At 39.6% G+C, this 17,365-nt stretch overlaps 1 protein-coding gene across 1 annotated transcript in view; it reads right to left on the reverse strand.

Moving 5' to 3' along the window:
- Window positions 1-17,365, reverse strand: part of LOC114668303 (NACHT, LRR and PYD domains-containing protein 12-like) — a 45,213-nt gene that overhangs the window by 22,104 nt on the left and 5,744 nt on the right. Inside the window, exon 2 of the mRNA XM_028823980.2 lies at window positions 11,429-11,609. Coding sequence (XP_028679813.2) covers window positions 11,429-11,519 — 91 coding nt within the window. The 5' untranslated portion in view covers window positions 11,520-11,609. The remainder of the gene's footprint in view (window positions 1-11,428; window positions 11,610-17,365) is intronic.

Raw genomic sequence — 17,365 nt, forward strand, 5'->3', positions numbered from 1 at the left:
GGCCACGAGACCACCCAGTCCCCTCTGGGCATTCTACATAACATAAATGAAATAGTCCTCTTTGTAGTTAGGGTTCTCACGGAGTCACTTGTTGTTGATGGTCATACAGACTTCTGTCTTTTAATCCGTCCATCATTGTTGGAACATCACGGTGCTTTGAGTAGACCAAAAGGACACCATAAAAGGAAACAGAAGAGTGAGTAGGGGTTAGTACAGATTTTAGAGCCACCATATATAGTTATTATAATGAGTTGGATATACAGAGTATCAGGATTTAAATTACAGTGAAGTTATGAGAAGGCCATGTTAAAGTAATGTGTTTTCAGCAGTTTTTTAAAATGCTCCACTGTATTAGCCTGGCGAATTCCTATTGGCAAGCTATTCCAGATTTTAGGTGCATAACAGCAGAAGGCCGCCTCACCACTTCTTTTAAGTTTTGTTCTTGGAATTCTAAGGAGACACTCATTTGAGGATCTGAGGTTACGATTTGGAATATAAGATGTCAGACATTCCGATATATAAGATGGGGCGAGATTATTTAAGGCTTTATAAACCATAAGCAGAATTTTAAAGTTAATCCTGAATGACACAGGTAACCAGTGTAGTGACATCAAAACTGGAGAGATGTGCTCAGATTTTCTTTTCCTGGTTAGGATTCTAGCAGCTGCATTCTGCACTCATTGCAAACGATTTATGTCTTTTTTGGGTAGTCCTGAGAGGAGTACGTTACAGTAATCTAGTCGACTGAAAACAAACGCGTGAACTAATTTCTCAGCATCTTTCAATGATATAAGAGGTCTAACTTTTGCTATGTTTCTTAAGTGAAAAAATGCTGTCCTAGTGATCTGTTTAATATGCGATTTAAAATTTAGATTACCGTCAACAGTTACCCCTAAGCTTTTTACCTCCGTCTTGACTTTTAATCCTAATGTATCCAGTTTATTTCTAATAGCTTCATTGTATCCATTATTGCCAATCACTAAGATTTCAGTTTTCTCTTTATTTAACTTGAGAAGTTACTAGAGATAGATAGATAGATAGATAGATAGATAGATACTTTATTAATCCCAATGGGAAATTCACATTCTTCAGCAGCAGCATACTGATACAATAAATAATATTAAATTAAAGAATGATAATAATACAGGTGAAAAAAACAGACAATAACTATGTATAATGTTAAATATTAACGTTTACCCCCCCTGGTGGAATTAAAGAGTCGCATAGTTTGGGGGAGGAACGATCTCCTCAATCTGTCTGTGGAGCAGGACAGTGACAGCAGTCTGTCGCTGAAGCTGCTCTTCTGTCTGGAGATGACATTATTTAATGGATGCAGTGGATTCTCCATAATTGATAGGAGCCTGCTGAGCGCCCTTCGCTCTGCCACAGATGTTAAACTGTCCAGCTCCATGCCAACAATAGAGCCTGCCTTCCTCACCAGTTTGTCCAGGCGTGAGGCGTCTTTCCTCTTAATGCTGCCTCCCCAGCACACCACTGCGTAGAAGAGGGCGCTCGCCACAACTGTTTGATAGAACATCTGCAGCATCTTATTGCAGATGTTGAAGGAAGCCAGCCTTCTAAGGTAGTATAACCGGCTTTGTCCTTTCTTGCACAGAGCATCAGTATTGGCAGTCCAGTCTAATTTATCATCCAGCTGCACTCCCAGATATTTATAGGTCTGCACCATCTGCACACAGTCACCTTTGATGATCACTGGGTCTATGAGGGGTCTGGGCCTCCTAAAATCCACCACCAGCTCCTTGGTTTTGCTGGTGTTCAGGTGTAGGTGGTTTGAGTCGGACCATTTAACAAAGTCATTGATTAGGTCCCTATACTCCTCCTCCAGCCCATTCCTGATACAGCCCACGATAGCAGTGTCATCAGCGAACTTTTGCACATGGCAGGACTCCGAGTTGTATTGGAAGTCCGATGTATATAGGCTGAACAGGACCGGAGAAAGTACAGTCCCTTGTGGCGCTCCTGTGTTGCTGACCACAATGTCAGACGTGCAGTTCCCAAGACGCACATACTGAGGTCTGTCTTTAAGATAGTCCACGATCCATGCCACTAGGTATGAATCTAATCCCATCTCTGTCAGCTTGTCCCTAAGGAGCAGAGGTTGGATTGTGTTGAAGGCGCTAGAGAAGTCTAGAAACATAATTCTTACAGCACCACTGCCTCTGTCCAAGTGAGAGAGGGATCGGTGTAGCATATAGATGATGGCATCTTCCGCTCCCACCTTCTCCTGATATGCAAACTGCAGAGGGTCAAGGGCGTGTTGAACCTGTGGCCTAAGGTGGTGAAGCAGCAGCCTCTCCATGGTCTTCATCACATGTGATGTCAGAGCAACAGGCCGAAAGTCATTCAGCTCACTAGGACGTGATACCTTTGGGACTGGGGTGATACAAGATGTTTTCCAAAGCCTCGGGACTCTCCCCTGTTCCAGGCTCAGGTTGAAGATGCGCTGTAGAGGACCCCCCAGCTCCGATGCACAGACCTTCAGCAGTCGTGGCGATACTCCATCTGGACCCGCTGCTTTGCTGGCACGAAGTCTCCTCAGCTCTCTGCTCACTTGCGCTGTTGTTATTATGGGTGGGGATGTTTTTCCTATGCTGGTATCAGCAGAAGGATGTGTGGAGGGTGCAGTACTCCGAGGTGAGAGTGAGAGTGGGTTAGGGTGGTCAAACCTGTTAAAAAAGTTGTTCATTTGGTTTGCTCTCTTCACGTCTCTCTCAATGGTGGTACCCCGCTTCGAGCTGCAGCCAGTGATGATCTTCATCCCATCCCACACTTCCTTCATGCTGTTATTCTGCAACTTCTGCTCCAGCTTTCTCCTGTACTGCTCCTTCGCCACCCTGAGTTGGACTCGGAGTTCCTTCTGCACGCGCTTGAGCTCATGCTGATCACCGTCTTTAAAAGCCCTTTTCTTCTGGTTCAAAAGGCCCTTGATGTCACTTGTAATCCATGGCTTGTTGTTAGCATAGCAGCGTACTGTTCTTACTGGAACTACAATGTCCATACAGAAGTTGATGTAGTCAGTAGTGCAGTCAACAACTTCCTCAATGTTCTCATTATGAGATCCCTGCAGGATATCCCAGTCTGTAGTTCCAAAAAGTTCTCTCAGAGTATTCTCAGCCTCCGGGGTCCACTTCCTGAATGATCGTGTGGTTACAGGTAGGACTCTAACTTTTGGTTTATAGTGAGGCTGAAGCTGAACCAGGTTATGATCTCCTTTCCCAAGCGCAGGCAGCGGGGTGGCGCTGTATGCGTCTTTAACGTTTGCATACAGTAAATCAATAGTCTTATTTCCCCGGGTGTTACAGTCCACATACTGGGAGAATGCAGGCAATGTTTTGTCCAGCGTCACATGGTTAAAGTCTCCAGCGATTAGCACAAGCGCCTCAGGGTGCTGCGTTTGTAACTTAGCAACAGCGGAATGGATGATGTCACTCGCTGACTCCACGTCTGCCCGAGGAGGAATGTATACAATAACAACAATGACATGTCCAAACTCTCTGGGCAAATAGTAGGGACGTAAACTTACGGCCAACAGTTCGATATCCCTGCAGCAAGTGGAGATTTTGACGTTAACATGTCCAGAGTGACACCACCGTGTATTAACATAGAGAGCGAGTCCTCCTCCTTTGTGCTTACCACAGGTACTTGCATCTCTGTCCGCTCTAACTGTGCTAAACCCGGGTAGCTCCACGTTGGCATCTGGGATGGTGTTATTTAGCCACGTTTCGCAGAAACACAACAAACTGCATTCTCTGTAGGTCCTTACATTTTTCACCAGCGCAGCCAGTTCGTCGATCTTATTTGAGATTGAGTTTACATTCCCCAGAATCACAGAAGGCACCGAAGGCTTGAAACGCCACTTTCTCGCAAGCCGCTTCTTTTTTAGCTTAGTGCCGGCTCTGCTGCCACGATATCGCCTTCTTACCTCGTCGGGTAAATATGGAACCACACCGGCACTGGCATTTGTTCTCAGCGCCCGAAGTTGAGTACTTGAATAGGCGAGTCTCGGCGTGTTAAAATCCATGCCCACGTTGTAAAAGTAAGTGTGTCCAGGGAAGGAATCCACATAAAATAAAGTGGTAGGAGTGATCAATAAATAAAAATAGAAAAATAAAAGTAGAAAAGTACACATACATATACAGTCATACACGGAGCTGCTGAAAAGGCTGCCACTCACGGCGGCGCCGGATGCAATGTGATACATTCTGAGATACAAGTCAGACATTGTGTTAGTGAATCAAGAGAATCAGGGTCATCAGGTGCTATTGATAAATACAGCTGTGTGTCATCAGCATAGCTGTGGTAGCTCACGTTGTGCCCTGAGATAATCTGACCTGGTAAACTTCCATTAATTTAATCAAATCATGATGCAGTTGAAAATGAGTTGTTAAACATTATACAAGACTATGATTTACAGGCCTAATATTCTTATATATACAGTAATCCCTCACCTATCGCGGGGGTTACGTTCCAGAGCGACCTATATTTATTTTATTATTTATACATATTTTAAGGCTTTATAAACCCTTCCCACACTCTTATAAACCTTTCTCACTCTCTTGTTAACCTTTCCCACACTCTTATAAACACTCCCTATGCTCTTAAACACTTTCTACATTCTTAAACACCGCAGACCAACACTGCACGCAGTGATCAGACGTCGATGTGTCTGCACTCGCTTTGTGAATGGGGGCAGCTGAACTCACGCTGAGCAGAAATGGACTTTGTGCTGCTTCTGCCAAAATGCCTGCTTGTCGCTCTGCGCGTTCGGAAGGAGGAGGAGGAGTGGGGGTGTGTGAGGGTGAACGCACGTTCGCTCAAACCCCCCTCCCCGAAGGCGCAGTACGCTCCTGCCACTTCGCATTGTCAAGGGGGTGGGGAGCTGAATGAACACTAAGGAGAATTGGACTTTGTGCTGGCTTTGTGCCGCTTGTCGCTCTGCCTGTCAATAATTTAAAAGCCTGTACATTACCAATTTTCCTGTCTCACTGTCTTGTCTTGCGTGAAGTTAAAATGTTTTATAATAGTGAGATGTTACTCATATCCTTAGCCCGACATCCACATATCATATGTGTTAACAAAGTGTGTTTTATAAGTTTACATGTGTTTAAAGCATGTGGGATGGGTATTTTAAGGCTTAAACTATAAAAATGTTTATTTATATGGTCTTTCTATATCGCGGATTTTCTCCTGTTGCTGATGGGTCTGGAACATAACTTCCGCGATAGGCGAGCAATCATTTGTATTTAAAAACCCGCGAAGTCGTGAATCCGCGAAAAGTGAACCGCGAAGTAGCGAGAGATTACTGTACACCAAGTAAGTTCTGAAGATCTGTGAAGTCCTACTGTCTCCCACACTACCTGGTAACGTATTCCATATATCTGTGGTTCTCTGTAAAGTAAAATGTCTTAATTTCTGTGCAAACTTTACCCATAACAAGTATCCAGCTGTGTCCCTGTACTCTTGTTGAGTACATTTTAAAGCCACAATCTTGATCCACTGGACTACAGTAATTTCCTTCAAAACTTTAAACACTTTGGTCATGTCTCCTCCTAATATGCATTTGCTTAAGGTGAGCAGGTTCAATTGCTTAAATCTCTGCTCATAGCTCATACCTCTAAGTCCTGAATCAACCTAGTCTTTCTCCCAACTCACCAATTACTTCAATTCTAATAATTTAACGGAATCCTTTCAGTTTGGTTTCAGAGTGCAGCACTGAAATGATTTGCTTATGGCAGCAGACTCTAGACAAACCAGTATATTAATTTTGTTAAATCTTAGTGCAGCATTTGACACCGTCAGAGTGGCATTCTACTGTCCAGAATGGAGAATATGCAGATTATCTCTGCCACTAACTTCCAATGTTTTGTGTAAGTCCTATCTGACTGATAGGCAAGAATTTGTTAGTCTTTGCCACAGCAGGTGCAGTTCAGTGCCAGTCACACAAGGAGTTGCTCAGGGTTCTGTCCTTGGCCCTCAGCTTTTCTGTATCTGTATGCTTCCCCTTGGCCAGAACATTCATAGCTGCGGACTGCGTTATCATTTCTATGCAGATAATTCTCAACTCTCTTTCAATGTTAAAAGTAAAACTTCGCCAGAGCTTTGTCAGCTCACAACTTGCCTCAGTGAAATTAAAACCTGGATGGAACAGAACTCTTTAAAATTAAAATGTAACAAAACTGAACTCCTGCAAATTAACATTAAAGTGAACTTAAGAATATGAGCTCTCAGTCAATCATGACAGTGAGCTCATCAGACCTTGCAATGCAAGGAATCTTGGTGTCATTTTTGATTCCTCCCTCTCTTATTCCACCCACATAAACCACATTAAGAAACTTTTCTACTTTCACCTCCATAACATAATCCATGTTCATTCATTCCTCTGCTTTTCTAATGTTGAGATACTTGTCCATGATTTTATCAGATCCTGCATTGATTATTGTAACTTTCTAATGGCAGGTGCCACTTCTAATCTGATATCACAGCTCCATCTGATTCAACACTCTGCTGTAACATGGCTTTCTCAAAACTACCTTTTAGTGTAACCCAGATATTCTGTATATGCATTGAATTATTGTTTTTATCATGGCTGGTACTCACTCCTATTTTCTCTGCTGTTCTTTTCCCAGTTTCTTGTGATGGCGATCTGCACCACTACCACATGATCAGGGTACCAGGCAGTCCCTACATTGATGGATTGAAGGTCAGAGGTCCACATGACCATCATCGTCTAACTCTTCCACATGAAGATTGAAAACCATGAGGACTGATTGAGATCATTTATGTTATGTAGAATGCCTACTGGGGGCTGGCTGGTCTCGTGGCCTTGGAAACCCTGCAGATTTTGTTTTTTCTTTCTGCAGCCCCCTGGAGGTGTTTTTTTTTTTTTTTTTTTACCGTGTCCCATGCCCCCACCCTACTGTCAGGAGCAAACACATGTCAGAAAGCACAAACAGTTCCCAGGGAAAATCTGGATGATATCCCAGTGTCGCTCTGCTCAACTATCTGTGGTCAAGCTAGGGTAGTCAACTAGCTACAGTACTGTTGGTACACCTTGAGGAGGAACACATTCATCATCTAAATCTCAAGAACTACGTTACTCTAGCAGTTAAATTTAAATGCTTCCCAGGGGCAAAGGTATCTGACATAGAGGCAAAATTGGACCTTCTGGCCAACAATAAAATGTATACCTTCCTGTTTCACGTCAGCACTAATGATATTTATTTGCATCAATCTGAAGAATTAAAGAGGAACTTCATATCATTATGCACCAAAGCTAAACAAAAATGTCAGAATTAAATTGCATCTGGCTCCTTACCAAGATCATATAGGGGGAATATGATTTATAACAGAATGCAGTCCTTTCACTGCTGGTTAGAAACCAGTTGTGCAAATAAAAGCATTGCCTTTGTGAACAATTTAAATGATGTTTGGGAGAGATCTGGATTTTTCAAGTCAGATGGTCTTCATCCTAACTGGAGTGAATCTTTTGTTTCATCTCAAAATATGATCGGAAAACTGGCTGGCTGACTGTTCAGATCACCATCCAGGATGAAGTCTTGTGACCTTAACCCTTCAACCGCCACATACTTGGGGGTTAATGCATCCCTGGACACCAAATATTTTTTTGCTGCACTTTCTAAGTAAATGTCACAATTCAAAAGAAAATGTGAAATTTTAAAGGAACACATTTTTATTCATGCAAAGAGCATTACAATTACTGCAACCCTGATCATTTTACATACTGCCAATGAACTGTAAAAACTTTTTTAAAAACTACTGCAGCAATCAATTGTTATGTACAAGGTGTAACTAATGCCATTGATGAAATTCAGTAAATCACCAAGCCAACTGCGCTTGAACAGGCTGCATGCAAGCACACAGAGGTAAGCACTGATGCTTGAAGGCTAGTCTAGTGCAGCGGCTGAGTCCCAGGGACAGTGGTGCTGCAGTTCTGCCGGGGCAGGCAGTAGTCATGAGCTGGCTGCTCAACGAATATACGGCACTGACTGATCAGCTCTGGCATGCTGGCAAATTGCTGTGGGAAGCGACTATAGCCAGTTGTGGCATTCAATGAATGTACGTCCCTGAATATACTCGGCCCCAGCATGCTGGCAAATTGCACTGAGACACAACTATAGCCAGTTGTGGTGTTTAATGAACGTATGTTGCCGAATAGAATCTGCTCCGGTGTGCTTCCAAATTGCACTGGAAACCAACTATAAGGGTTAGATTTCAGGCTGTTGTTTATCCCACTTGTTGCTATCCTGTAGCTCTTACCCAAAATCCCTGCTGTGATGCATCTTACAGATTTAGTATTGAAACAAAATCCAAATCACCTGATAACCAAGGAATAAAGAGCATAATTAAACCAAGAATGAAAATCAGATCATCCACTATTGATACCTACATTAGTAATTTAATTCAAATTAAAACAATAATCATAACACCACTTCAGAAACATCTTGGAAATTTAAAATGCTGTCTACTAAACATTTGCTCAATTAGAAAAAAAGCTGCCTTGGTTAATAATATATTAAGTATAAAATCTGATTCATGTTTTCTCACTTAAACCTGGCTTAGTAAATTAGACACTATTCCCTTAACTGATGCATCACCAAAAGGATACACATTCCTTCATAAATCAAAAAATATTGAGAGGTCAAGAAGTTGAACCTGGAATAATTCTAGTGACAAACTGCAAACTACCTCTAAACTTTTAGGTGAATTTAAATTCTTTGAGGTGCTAATATAAGATATTAAAACAGATTCTACACAATTGTAGTGCTAGTCTATAGACCACCAGTGCCATATTCAATGTTCACGACTGAATTTGACAGCCTTTTAGCCAATTTAGCCATAAATGATTATCACTTAGTGTTGATGGGGGATTTTAATATACATATTGATGTGGAAGCTGACAGATTCAGCAAATGCTTTACTTATTTGTTAAATTCATTAGGGTTTTGCCAGATTGTAAATTGCCCGACTCACACTCATAAACACGTATTACTTCTAATTATTACTTATGAAGCTGAAAGTCAAAATTTCTATAGTATACCATTATATAAAGTTGTTTCTGATCACTAATTAATTATGTTTGACTTTATTCAGCCCTGGGTGGCACGGTGGCACAGTGGGTAGCTCTGCTGCCTCGCAGTTAGGAGACCCGGGTTCGCTTCCCAGGTCCTCCCTGCGTGGAGTTTGCATGTTCTCCCCGTGTCTGCGTGGGTTTCCTCCGGGCGCTCTGGTTTCCTCCCAGAGTCCAAAGACATGCAGGTTAGGTTAATTGGCGATCCTAAATTGTTCCTAGTGTGTGCTTGGTGTGTGTGTGTGTGTCCTGCGGTGGGCTGGTGCCCTGCCCGGGGTTTGTTTCCTGCCATGCGCCCTGTGTTGGCTGGGATTGGAGCCAGCAGACCCCAGTGACCCTGTCATTAGGCTATAGCGGGATGGATGGATGATTCAGCCCTTAGTGATAAATTCACATTAAAACAAGGACAGTGCCATATCTAATTAATGAATCTGCATCAGAATCAGTAGAAATTTTGAAAACCACAAATATAATTCTTAAAAAAAAATTAGGATAATCTAATACATTATAATGAGACTTTGAAAGATGCTTTTGATACAGTAGCTCCAATCAAAACAAAAGCGATTAAAAGGCAAAGAAATACTTTCTTTCTCATCTGCATGTTTGATTTGGCAAGGGTTTTATGCCAGATTCCCTTCCTAACACAATCCTTTCCAGTTTATCTGGGTTTGGGACAGCCACTATGACCACACTGGCTTGTGCTACCCCAGGGGCTAGGTTATGCCTTTTACACTAACCCTTTTGTTTAATTTTCGTTGTTTTTTTTTTTTTTCCTTTTTGATTATTTAGTAAATCCTTTGAATTTAAAGAACATTGTTTTAGTATTGCCCTTTTAAACCAACGGTTTATGGTTTCCCTCTCCATTGAAGGACATTATTGTGTATTTAATGTATTTTCAAATTTTAACAGCCTATGACCCTTTTTGGGCATGTTCAGATCTTTTGAGTATGATGCCTGGGTGTCTGAGGTAAGGCCTAATTTAGGGTCAGACTCTTTATGGTCCTCGTCTGTCTGGTGGTATTTAGAAGCCTGCTAGCCCTTTTTGCTATTTTGTGCTGCTGCTTCTCTATAGTTAAGAATAACAGAACCCGATGACATGACCAGCAAGAGATGTACTTCAAAAACCAGTGACATCACCATCATAAAAAAAATGTGTAATCCATCAGAAACAGTCAAAATAATCCAGAAATAAAATGACCAGAATTTTGTGACAACAAAACTCGGATTCATAAAAATTGGAGTATCTGGATAGAGTCAAACTTAAACATTGGAAGAATGAGAAAACCTCACACAGAGACCATGCTAGCATGACAATGCAAGTACATAAACATTATATAGATATAGTACTTCACAAAATATCCTTCTACAGTCCATGATACACAAGTGAAATGAACTCCAATATCACTTTACAGATGTAAAGTCAGATAGAAACTACAACAGAAGGAGATTCTCAATTGTGTTGTCTTTCTTTCTGTTACTTCAAGATTTCCTTCTGTCCAGCTTATGCAGTTTAATGATTTTTCCACGCTAAATGATTCCACACACATGTGCCTCTTATGGATGGATACTCAATCTACAGGCTCAACATTCAAGTGATTAGTGATTGACCACAGGAACAAGATTGTGGTGCCCATGTTGTGAATGTTAGGCCAGAGACTTCAAAAAAGGCCCACATCTCCAAAGACCCTGAAACTCGAATCTAGACTAATGTCATAATCTGGATTATAATTTTAATTTTCCATCTTTTCCCCACCCTTTAAAAACTATTTGAGTATATTTTCTGAGATTCTAAGGAATCTATTAGTTATATTTACTTTTTGTTTCTAGGTGTGTTTTACATTGTTAAATATGATTCACATTATCCTGTGGTACTATTTTATTTTCATTATGAGAACTGTCATTTTGGGATAGTTTTGTGAATGGTTGATATGCAATTGCTTGACTTGATGAAGGTAAATGTGCAACGTGAAACATCATTACCATGATGATATAAAGGTCAGCGTCGTTCCCTTCCTGGCTGCAGATTTGTGAAAAAAAGTGTCAATTCTTATTGTTAGTTTTGTATTTGTTGATTATGGGAATGTTTTCTGCTCCCTGCCTACAAATGACATCTCATGTTTTTGGCTCTGGCTCCATGTACCTTTTTTAATTAATGCACATATAACAAGGTGAAAAATAACTTCTGTAAATCTGTTTACTTATTCACATATCTTTAGATTCTTATTTTTATTAGGATATTAAAGTGACTAAATATTTATAAACCCTGGTTTTGTTAGACCCTTCCTTATTTACTAAATAATATGTCTGAATTGTTCTTACCGGACAGACTGGCAACTTCTTCTTTTTGTCTTCCTATCTTAAAGTATGCCTGTCCAGACTTCTCTTTGGACTTAGAGCTGTAGAAAGCCATTTCAGGATGCCAAGATGATTGAATATTTGATCAGAGTGGAACCCAGTGTCATCTTCACAGAAGCTCAACTGATTTCTAGATGGTCAAAAACTGTGGACATAAGAAAGATGTTACATTGAAGTGGACGGGTCATGATAGAAAATTAAAGGAGCTGAATGGGTAGGCAGTGGCTAAGATAATTTCACAATTGGACTCAGTTATTTATGTATATATGTTGTCAAGCTCTGGGTCACAAAGTTGCTCAGCAGAGTACAGAAGGCTTTCCAAGGAGTAGAAACATTAGTGCTGTTCAGGCAGATACAAACACAAGTCTCTTTCAGAAGCTGTCAAACTTGACGCATCGGCCACAACTCTTGCTCAAAAGAACACAAAGACTTCTTCATCAAGGGGGTACATTGGCTAGGAAGCAGCAGCCGGAATAGAGGGAGTCTGGGGAAGACAGACAGGAGAGTAAGACACAGGATGGCCGCAGCTCGGTCTTTTAATTGTTCGAAGTCCCGCACGAGGAGCATGTTGCGCCATGCCAGCTTGCCAGTAGCTGCTCCCGCAAAGAAGAGCTGAAGAGTGTGTTTATTTCCCATTGAAAAACTGCTTAAGAGAGGATTTCTGAAGGGTGGCCACATCTCCCTGCAGCAGCGGTCACAATGTATATATCAATTTACACGAGAGCATGGGGGAAGATGGTCTTGTTATAAATGTTCTACATTTAAACTTATAAACACATAGCAATAGTCACAGGAATAATATCTCAGTAGATGGGGTAAACATGCTGTTGCACACACACAAATGAAACATTTCAGTGCAGTTGTAGGGAGATCTGACTTTAAAAATGGTTTCAAGTAAAAATAACAGTTCATCACTGAGTATTATCACCGGACCTGTAAATTGTGTTAGGTGCGGGTCAGTGTTAGAGTAAAAACACATCCCATAATTATTGTGATACCTTAAAAATCAGTAATCAAAAAATGCAGCAAAGTTCAAAACTGAACTATAAACAAAGATCCTAACTAAATATTGTCTTTTTGCAGATATCCAGAGCTTGGTCCAGCAACAGTTCACTGAGAGTTGCAAGTTATCTTTGGTTTTCTTAAGTTTCACTTATGTAATGACTTTCCCAATTTTGACCATTGCTTTGAGGTGGATACCATGAAGTAAGATTTATCTGAATTCCCTCTGCCTTGCAAAACATTTCCAGAACTGGGAAACAAATTGTAGACTATGATCTGAAATCACTACCTTCAGAAACTCATTAAGTCTAAAAAAACTTTAAGGAATGAATACTTTTACAAAAGGCTGTGCAAAGGGGAGATTTATTTAAAAAATATTTAATAAGCAAAAAACAGTCTTCACAATCACCTGAACTGCAGTACAACCTTCAGAGGGTGGTAGATCAAAAATAAAACCTCATTATCTGATCAAAAAGTCTACTGGGGGAGAAGGCTGTAATACGTCAGTTGTGTCCTGGTGGTGTTCCTAGCCCCATTACAAATTTCATAAGCTTGACCTTAATCTATGAGGTCTTCTGTCATAGCTGGCCATCAGACATAATCATTTAAACCTCTCAGTATGACCAGTAAAAACAGAATTACATCCTTATTGTAATATCTTGTTTCAGATACAGAACAAATACTAGCTCCTCACTTCAATTAAATTTAGAATGTCTGCCAAGGTTCTGACATTGAGGGATTTTATTCTCTGATGCCTGCACTTGCTCTAACTCATTAAGTGTCGTCAGCTTTTGCACTCTTGCCCTCAAGACAAAGAGAAATGGCAATGTTAAAATGGTTAAAGAATGACAACCATCAAGACTGTCTGCATTCATTCAAAAAGCTTTAAATAATTTTTATAGTTGGTGTTGTTGTAGATGTTTTGTAAATAAATGTTCAGAAGTTACTCTGCAAAGTATCCCATGGCATTATACTGTACTAGCAAAATACCTGCGCTTCGTAGCAGAGAAGTAGTGTGTTAAAGAGGTTATGTAAACATATATATACATATACATATATATACATATAAATATATACATATCTACATATATATACACATATATATACATATGCACACATATATATATATATATATATATATATATATATATATATATATATATAAATATAGACATACATATATACATACATACATACATTCACATATATATATATATATATACATACATACATACATTCACATATATATATATATATATATATATATATATATATATATAGCAAAATGCCCGCGCTTCGCAGCAGAGAAGTAGTGTGTTAAAGAGGTTATGTAAACATATATATACATATATACACATATCTACATATACATATATATACATATATATATACATATACACATCCACATATATATACACATATCAACATATATATACACATACATATACACACATACATACACATATATACATATATACATACATACATAGTGCGTTGTAACACGGGCTGTGATTGTTACATGGGAGGGAGACGACAAATCACAGCTTCCCGCTTTCTAATCGGGCCTGTGATTGGTGCTTCGACTGATGCCCAGATCCCACAGTATGTCCCCTTAGGAGAGGCGTTAGGCAAGTGTAATTGAATAGCGGTGCTGCAAGTTTAGCTTTACACCTGTTTTTAAGGCTTATTGACTGAAAGGGGCTTACATGAAAAAACTTAGGGCTTTGCTACAGGATACACCCTCCACAAGTTAAGGAAGTAAAAATAAAGGTATATATTTCTGTTTTATTTAAACCTTTTAAGTGTGTATGCGGGCGGCATGGTGGCGCAGTGAAAGGTGCCAGTTAGGAGACCCGGGTTCGCTTCCCTGCGTGGAGTTTGAATGTTCTCCCCGTGTCTGTCTGGGTTTCCTCCGGGTACTCCGGTTTCCTCCCACAGTCCAAAGACATGCAGGTTAGGTGCATTGGGGATTCTAAATTGTCCCTGGTGTTTGGGTGTGTGTGGGTGTGTGCGCCCTGCGGTGGGCTGGCACCTTGCCCGGGGTTTGTTTCCTGCCTTGTGCCCTGTGTTGGCAGGGATTGGCTCCTGTATTTAGGATATAGCGGGTTGGATAATGGATGGATGGACATTTGTATGCATAGTCCTATTTGCCCGTTTTCGTTTTTTTTTTCTTTCTTCAGTAATATTTCAGCAAACCTGGAGCTTGTCAGTTCAAATCCTGGTACTGACACCACTGTGTGACCCTGAGGAAGTCACTTCACCTGCCTGTGCTGCAAAAAACAAAAGTAATGTAACAAATTGTACCTCAGATGTTGCAAGTTGCTGGAATAAAGGCATAAGTCAAATAGATAAATATGTATTATACACATAGGAACTATTCATTTATTTTCAGCTAAGTCATCTGCAGCAAACCTTTATAAATGAGGGTTTCTCCTTTTTAGATAGTGCAAACTGTTTCTTCTTCATTGAGGTTTTCTCTTGGAGAGCTTTTTTCATTTCATTGAAAATTAAAGCAGCAGCTGCCAAAATATGTAGCTTTCTTATTAATTTTTCAACATTGTGTAAAATAACTTTATAAAGTAACATAAAAGGTTTAAATACTGGTTATCCTTTTACACTAAAATATTACTAAAGAGATACAAAAAAAGTAAAATGCATATGTTGTTTTTCTTTAAGGAGATTAAATATTACTGAAGAAAGAAAAAAAAAAAACTAAAACAGCCAAATGGGGCTATGCATACGAACTTATAAGGTTTAAATAAAACAGAAATATATACTTTTATTTTTACTTCCTTAACTTGTGGAGGGTGTATCCTGTAGCAAAGCCCTAACTTTTTTCGTGAAAGCCCGTTTCAGTCAATAAGTCTTAAAAACAGGTGTAAAGATATTGACAATAAGCTACGCAAACCCACCAAGACATGGAATATTTTAAATCAAGTATCATTACATCTTCCTTTCTTAAAGAGAAGTAAGGCAGTACTTATAAGCTTAGTAATGTATATACATTTCAAATGCTACTTTGATAAACTTTATCACTTCAAACAACTGAACTATCCAGAACATTTCAGGCATAATCCAATGTGGTTTGTGCCCTTCAGAATGAAAACAGTTTGCATTTACTTTTTTAATAAAAGGCTAGCTTTTAAGCCTGAAACAATCACCCCGTAAATGCACACGTTTAATTGCACATGTGTTAATATGTATGCTTACACAGTATTAAACCCACCAAGACATGGAATCGTTTAAATCATGGCGCTGCACTACCTTCTTCCAGATCGGCCCCAAGGTGTTTCACGTGATTACGTAAGAGGCGTGATGACGCGATACGCGACTCCGCCCCCATCCATTATAGTATATGGTCAAAAAAGAGGTTCCAGTTACGCTTTGAATTTCGAAATGAAACCTGCCTAACTTTTGTAAGTAAGCTGTAAGGAATGAGCCTGCCAAATTTCAGCCTTCCACCTACACGGGAAGTTGGAGAATTAGTGATGAGTGAGTGAGTGAGTGACTCAGTCAGTCAGTCAGTCAGTCAGTCAGTCAGTGAGGGCTTTGCCTTTTATTAGTATAGATATATAAAGTGTATTCTTCTTCTTCATTATTATTATTATTATTATTATTATTATTATTATTATTATTATTGTTATATGGAAAAAAGATTGTGGACACTATTGAATCTCTGAAAATCTGATGGCCAGTTTCATCTGTCCTCCTGCACTAGCTCTTTATAATTCATCCCTTTTTACTTCAGCCAGCAGCTTAGTTAAATATTCTGGAAGATCACCTGCAAACTCGCCATCCTGCTAACTGAGAGGAATGTTGTAAGAGACCTGGCCTAGATTTTAAACCTTTCCAAATCTTTTCTACTTAATTATTTCTGTCCAATGCAGACTATATAGTGACATTCTCCCAGGCCTCGTTTGTAAGATTCATTTTTATTAGTAAGAATTGTATTATATTGTCATTAAAAAACTAATTTAAAACCAATTACTATTTGATAAAGCAGTGAGTCCCATCACTTGTCACTTTATATACAATAGAGTGTTTTCTTTCTGACAGTTGCTTAAGTCCCCTGCTGTACAGACCTCATCACCAGACCTGCTGCTGCCCCCCCAATACTGCCCATAAATTCAAGATCAAGAACTAACAAAACATGCAGCTGTGAAGTGTCAGCAGGCGTGTTGGCTCAAGTAAAGCAGCTCACTAATTGCTCTTCTACATTCCAAACACTTCAAAAGCAGGGGTGCTGAGGGATGGGCTAGAGACTGAAGTGCAAGAAAGACAGAATGTTCTCTTGTCTGCCTCATTTGGTCTCTGATGAGTGCCACTTTACTATCCTCCTCTGCTTTTTCACAGATATACATATTCAATTGCAGTCGTGTTTTGTTAAGTTTCTTTGGCTCTGCAGTGGTGACAGAGTGAACTACTCATATCAATGTCTTTATCCCCAGAAGCAGACTCTGATGTCTTTTGAAGGGCCTGATACCCACATATATATATAACAAGTGACTCTTAAAATCACAAAATATCTTGAATATGTAGAATATGGCAGCTGGTACCGATCACATCAACAAAATGTCATTTAGGTAAGACTGCTGGTTTTCATCTAGACATTGGACACATTGCAGTATTAAGCTTCTTCAATTTCAGATTTAATTTTAATTTACTGTCATCACTGTTTTGCTGGAAAACTAAAACAAAAAATGTGTTAAAAACAAACAAACAACAAATTAAACTAGTTTTCTAATTTTCAATTTTAGCACATTTGTTTTTTGTATAGTATGCATGTCAGGGGTGCATAGTTACCATTATACTCATTAAAACTAGGGGTACTGTTCGATTAAAAAATGTAATTGTGATTAATCGCATGATTACAATTTTTAATCCAAATTTATTTTGTAT

This window comes from Erpetoichthys calabaricus, chromosome 1, assembly GCF_900747795.2.
Source record: "Erpetoichthys calabaricus chromosome 1, fErpCal1.3, whole genome shotgun sequence".
NCBI classification, from domain to species: Eukaryota; Metazoa; Chordata; class Cladistia; order Polypteriformes; family Polypteridae; genus Erpetoichthys; species Erpetoichthys calabaricus.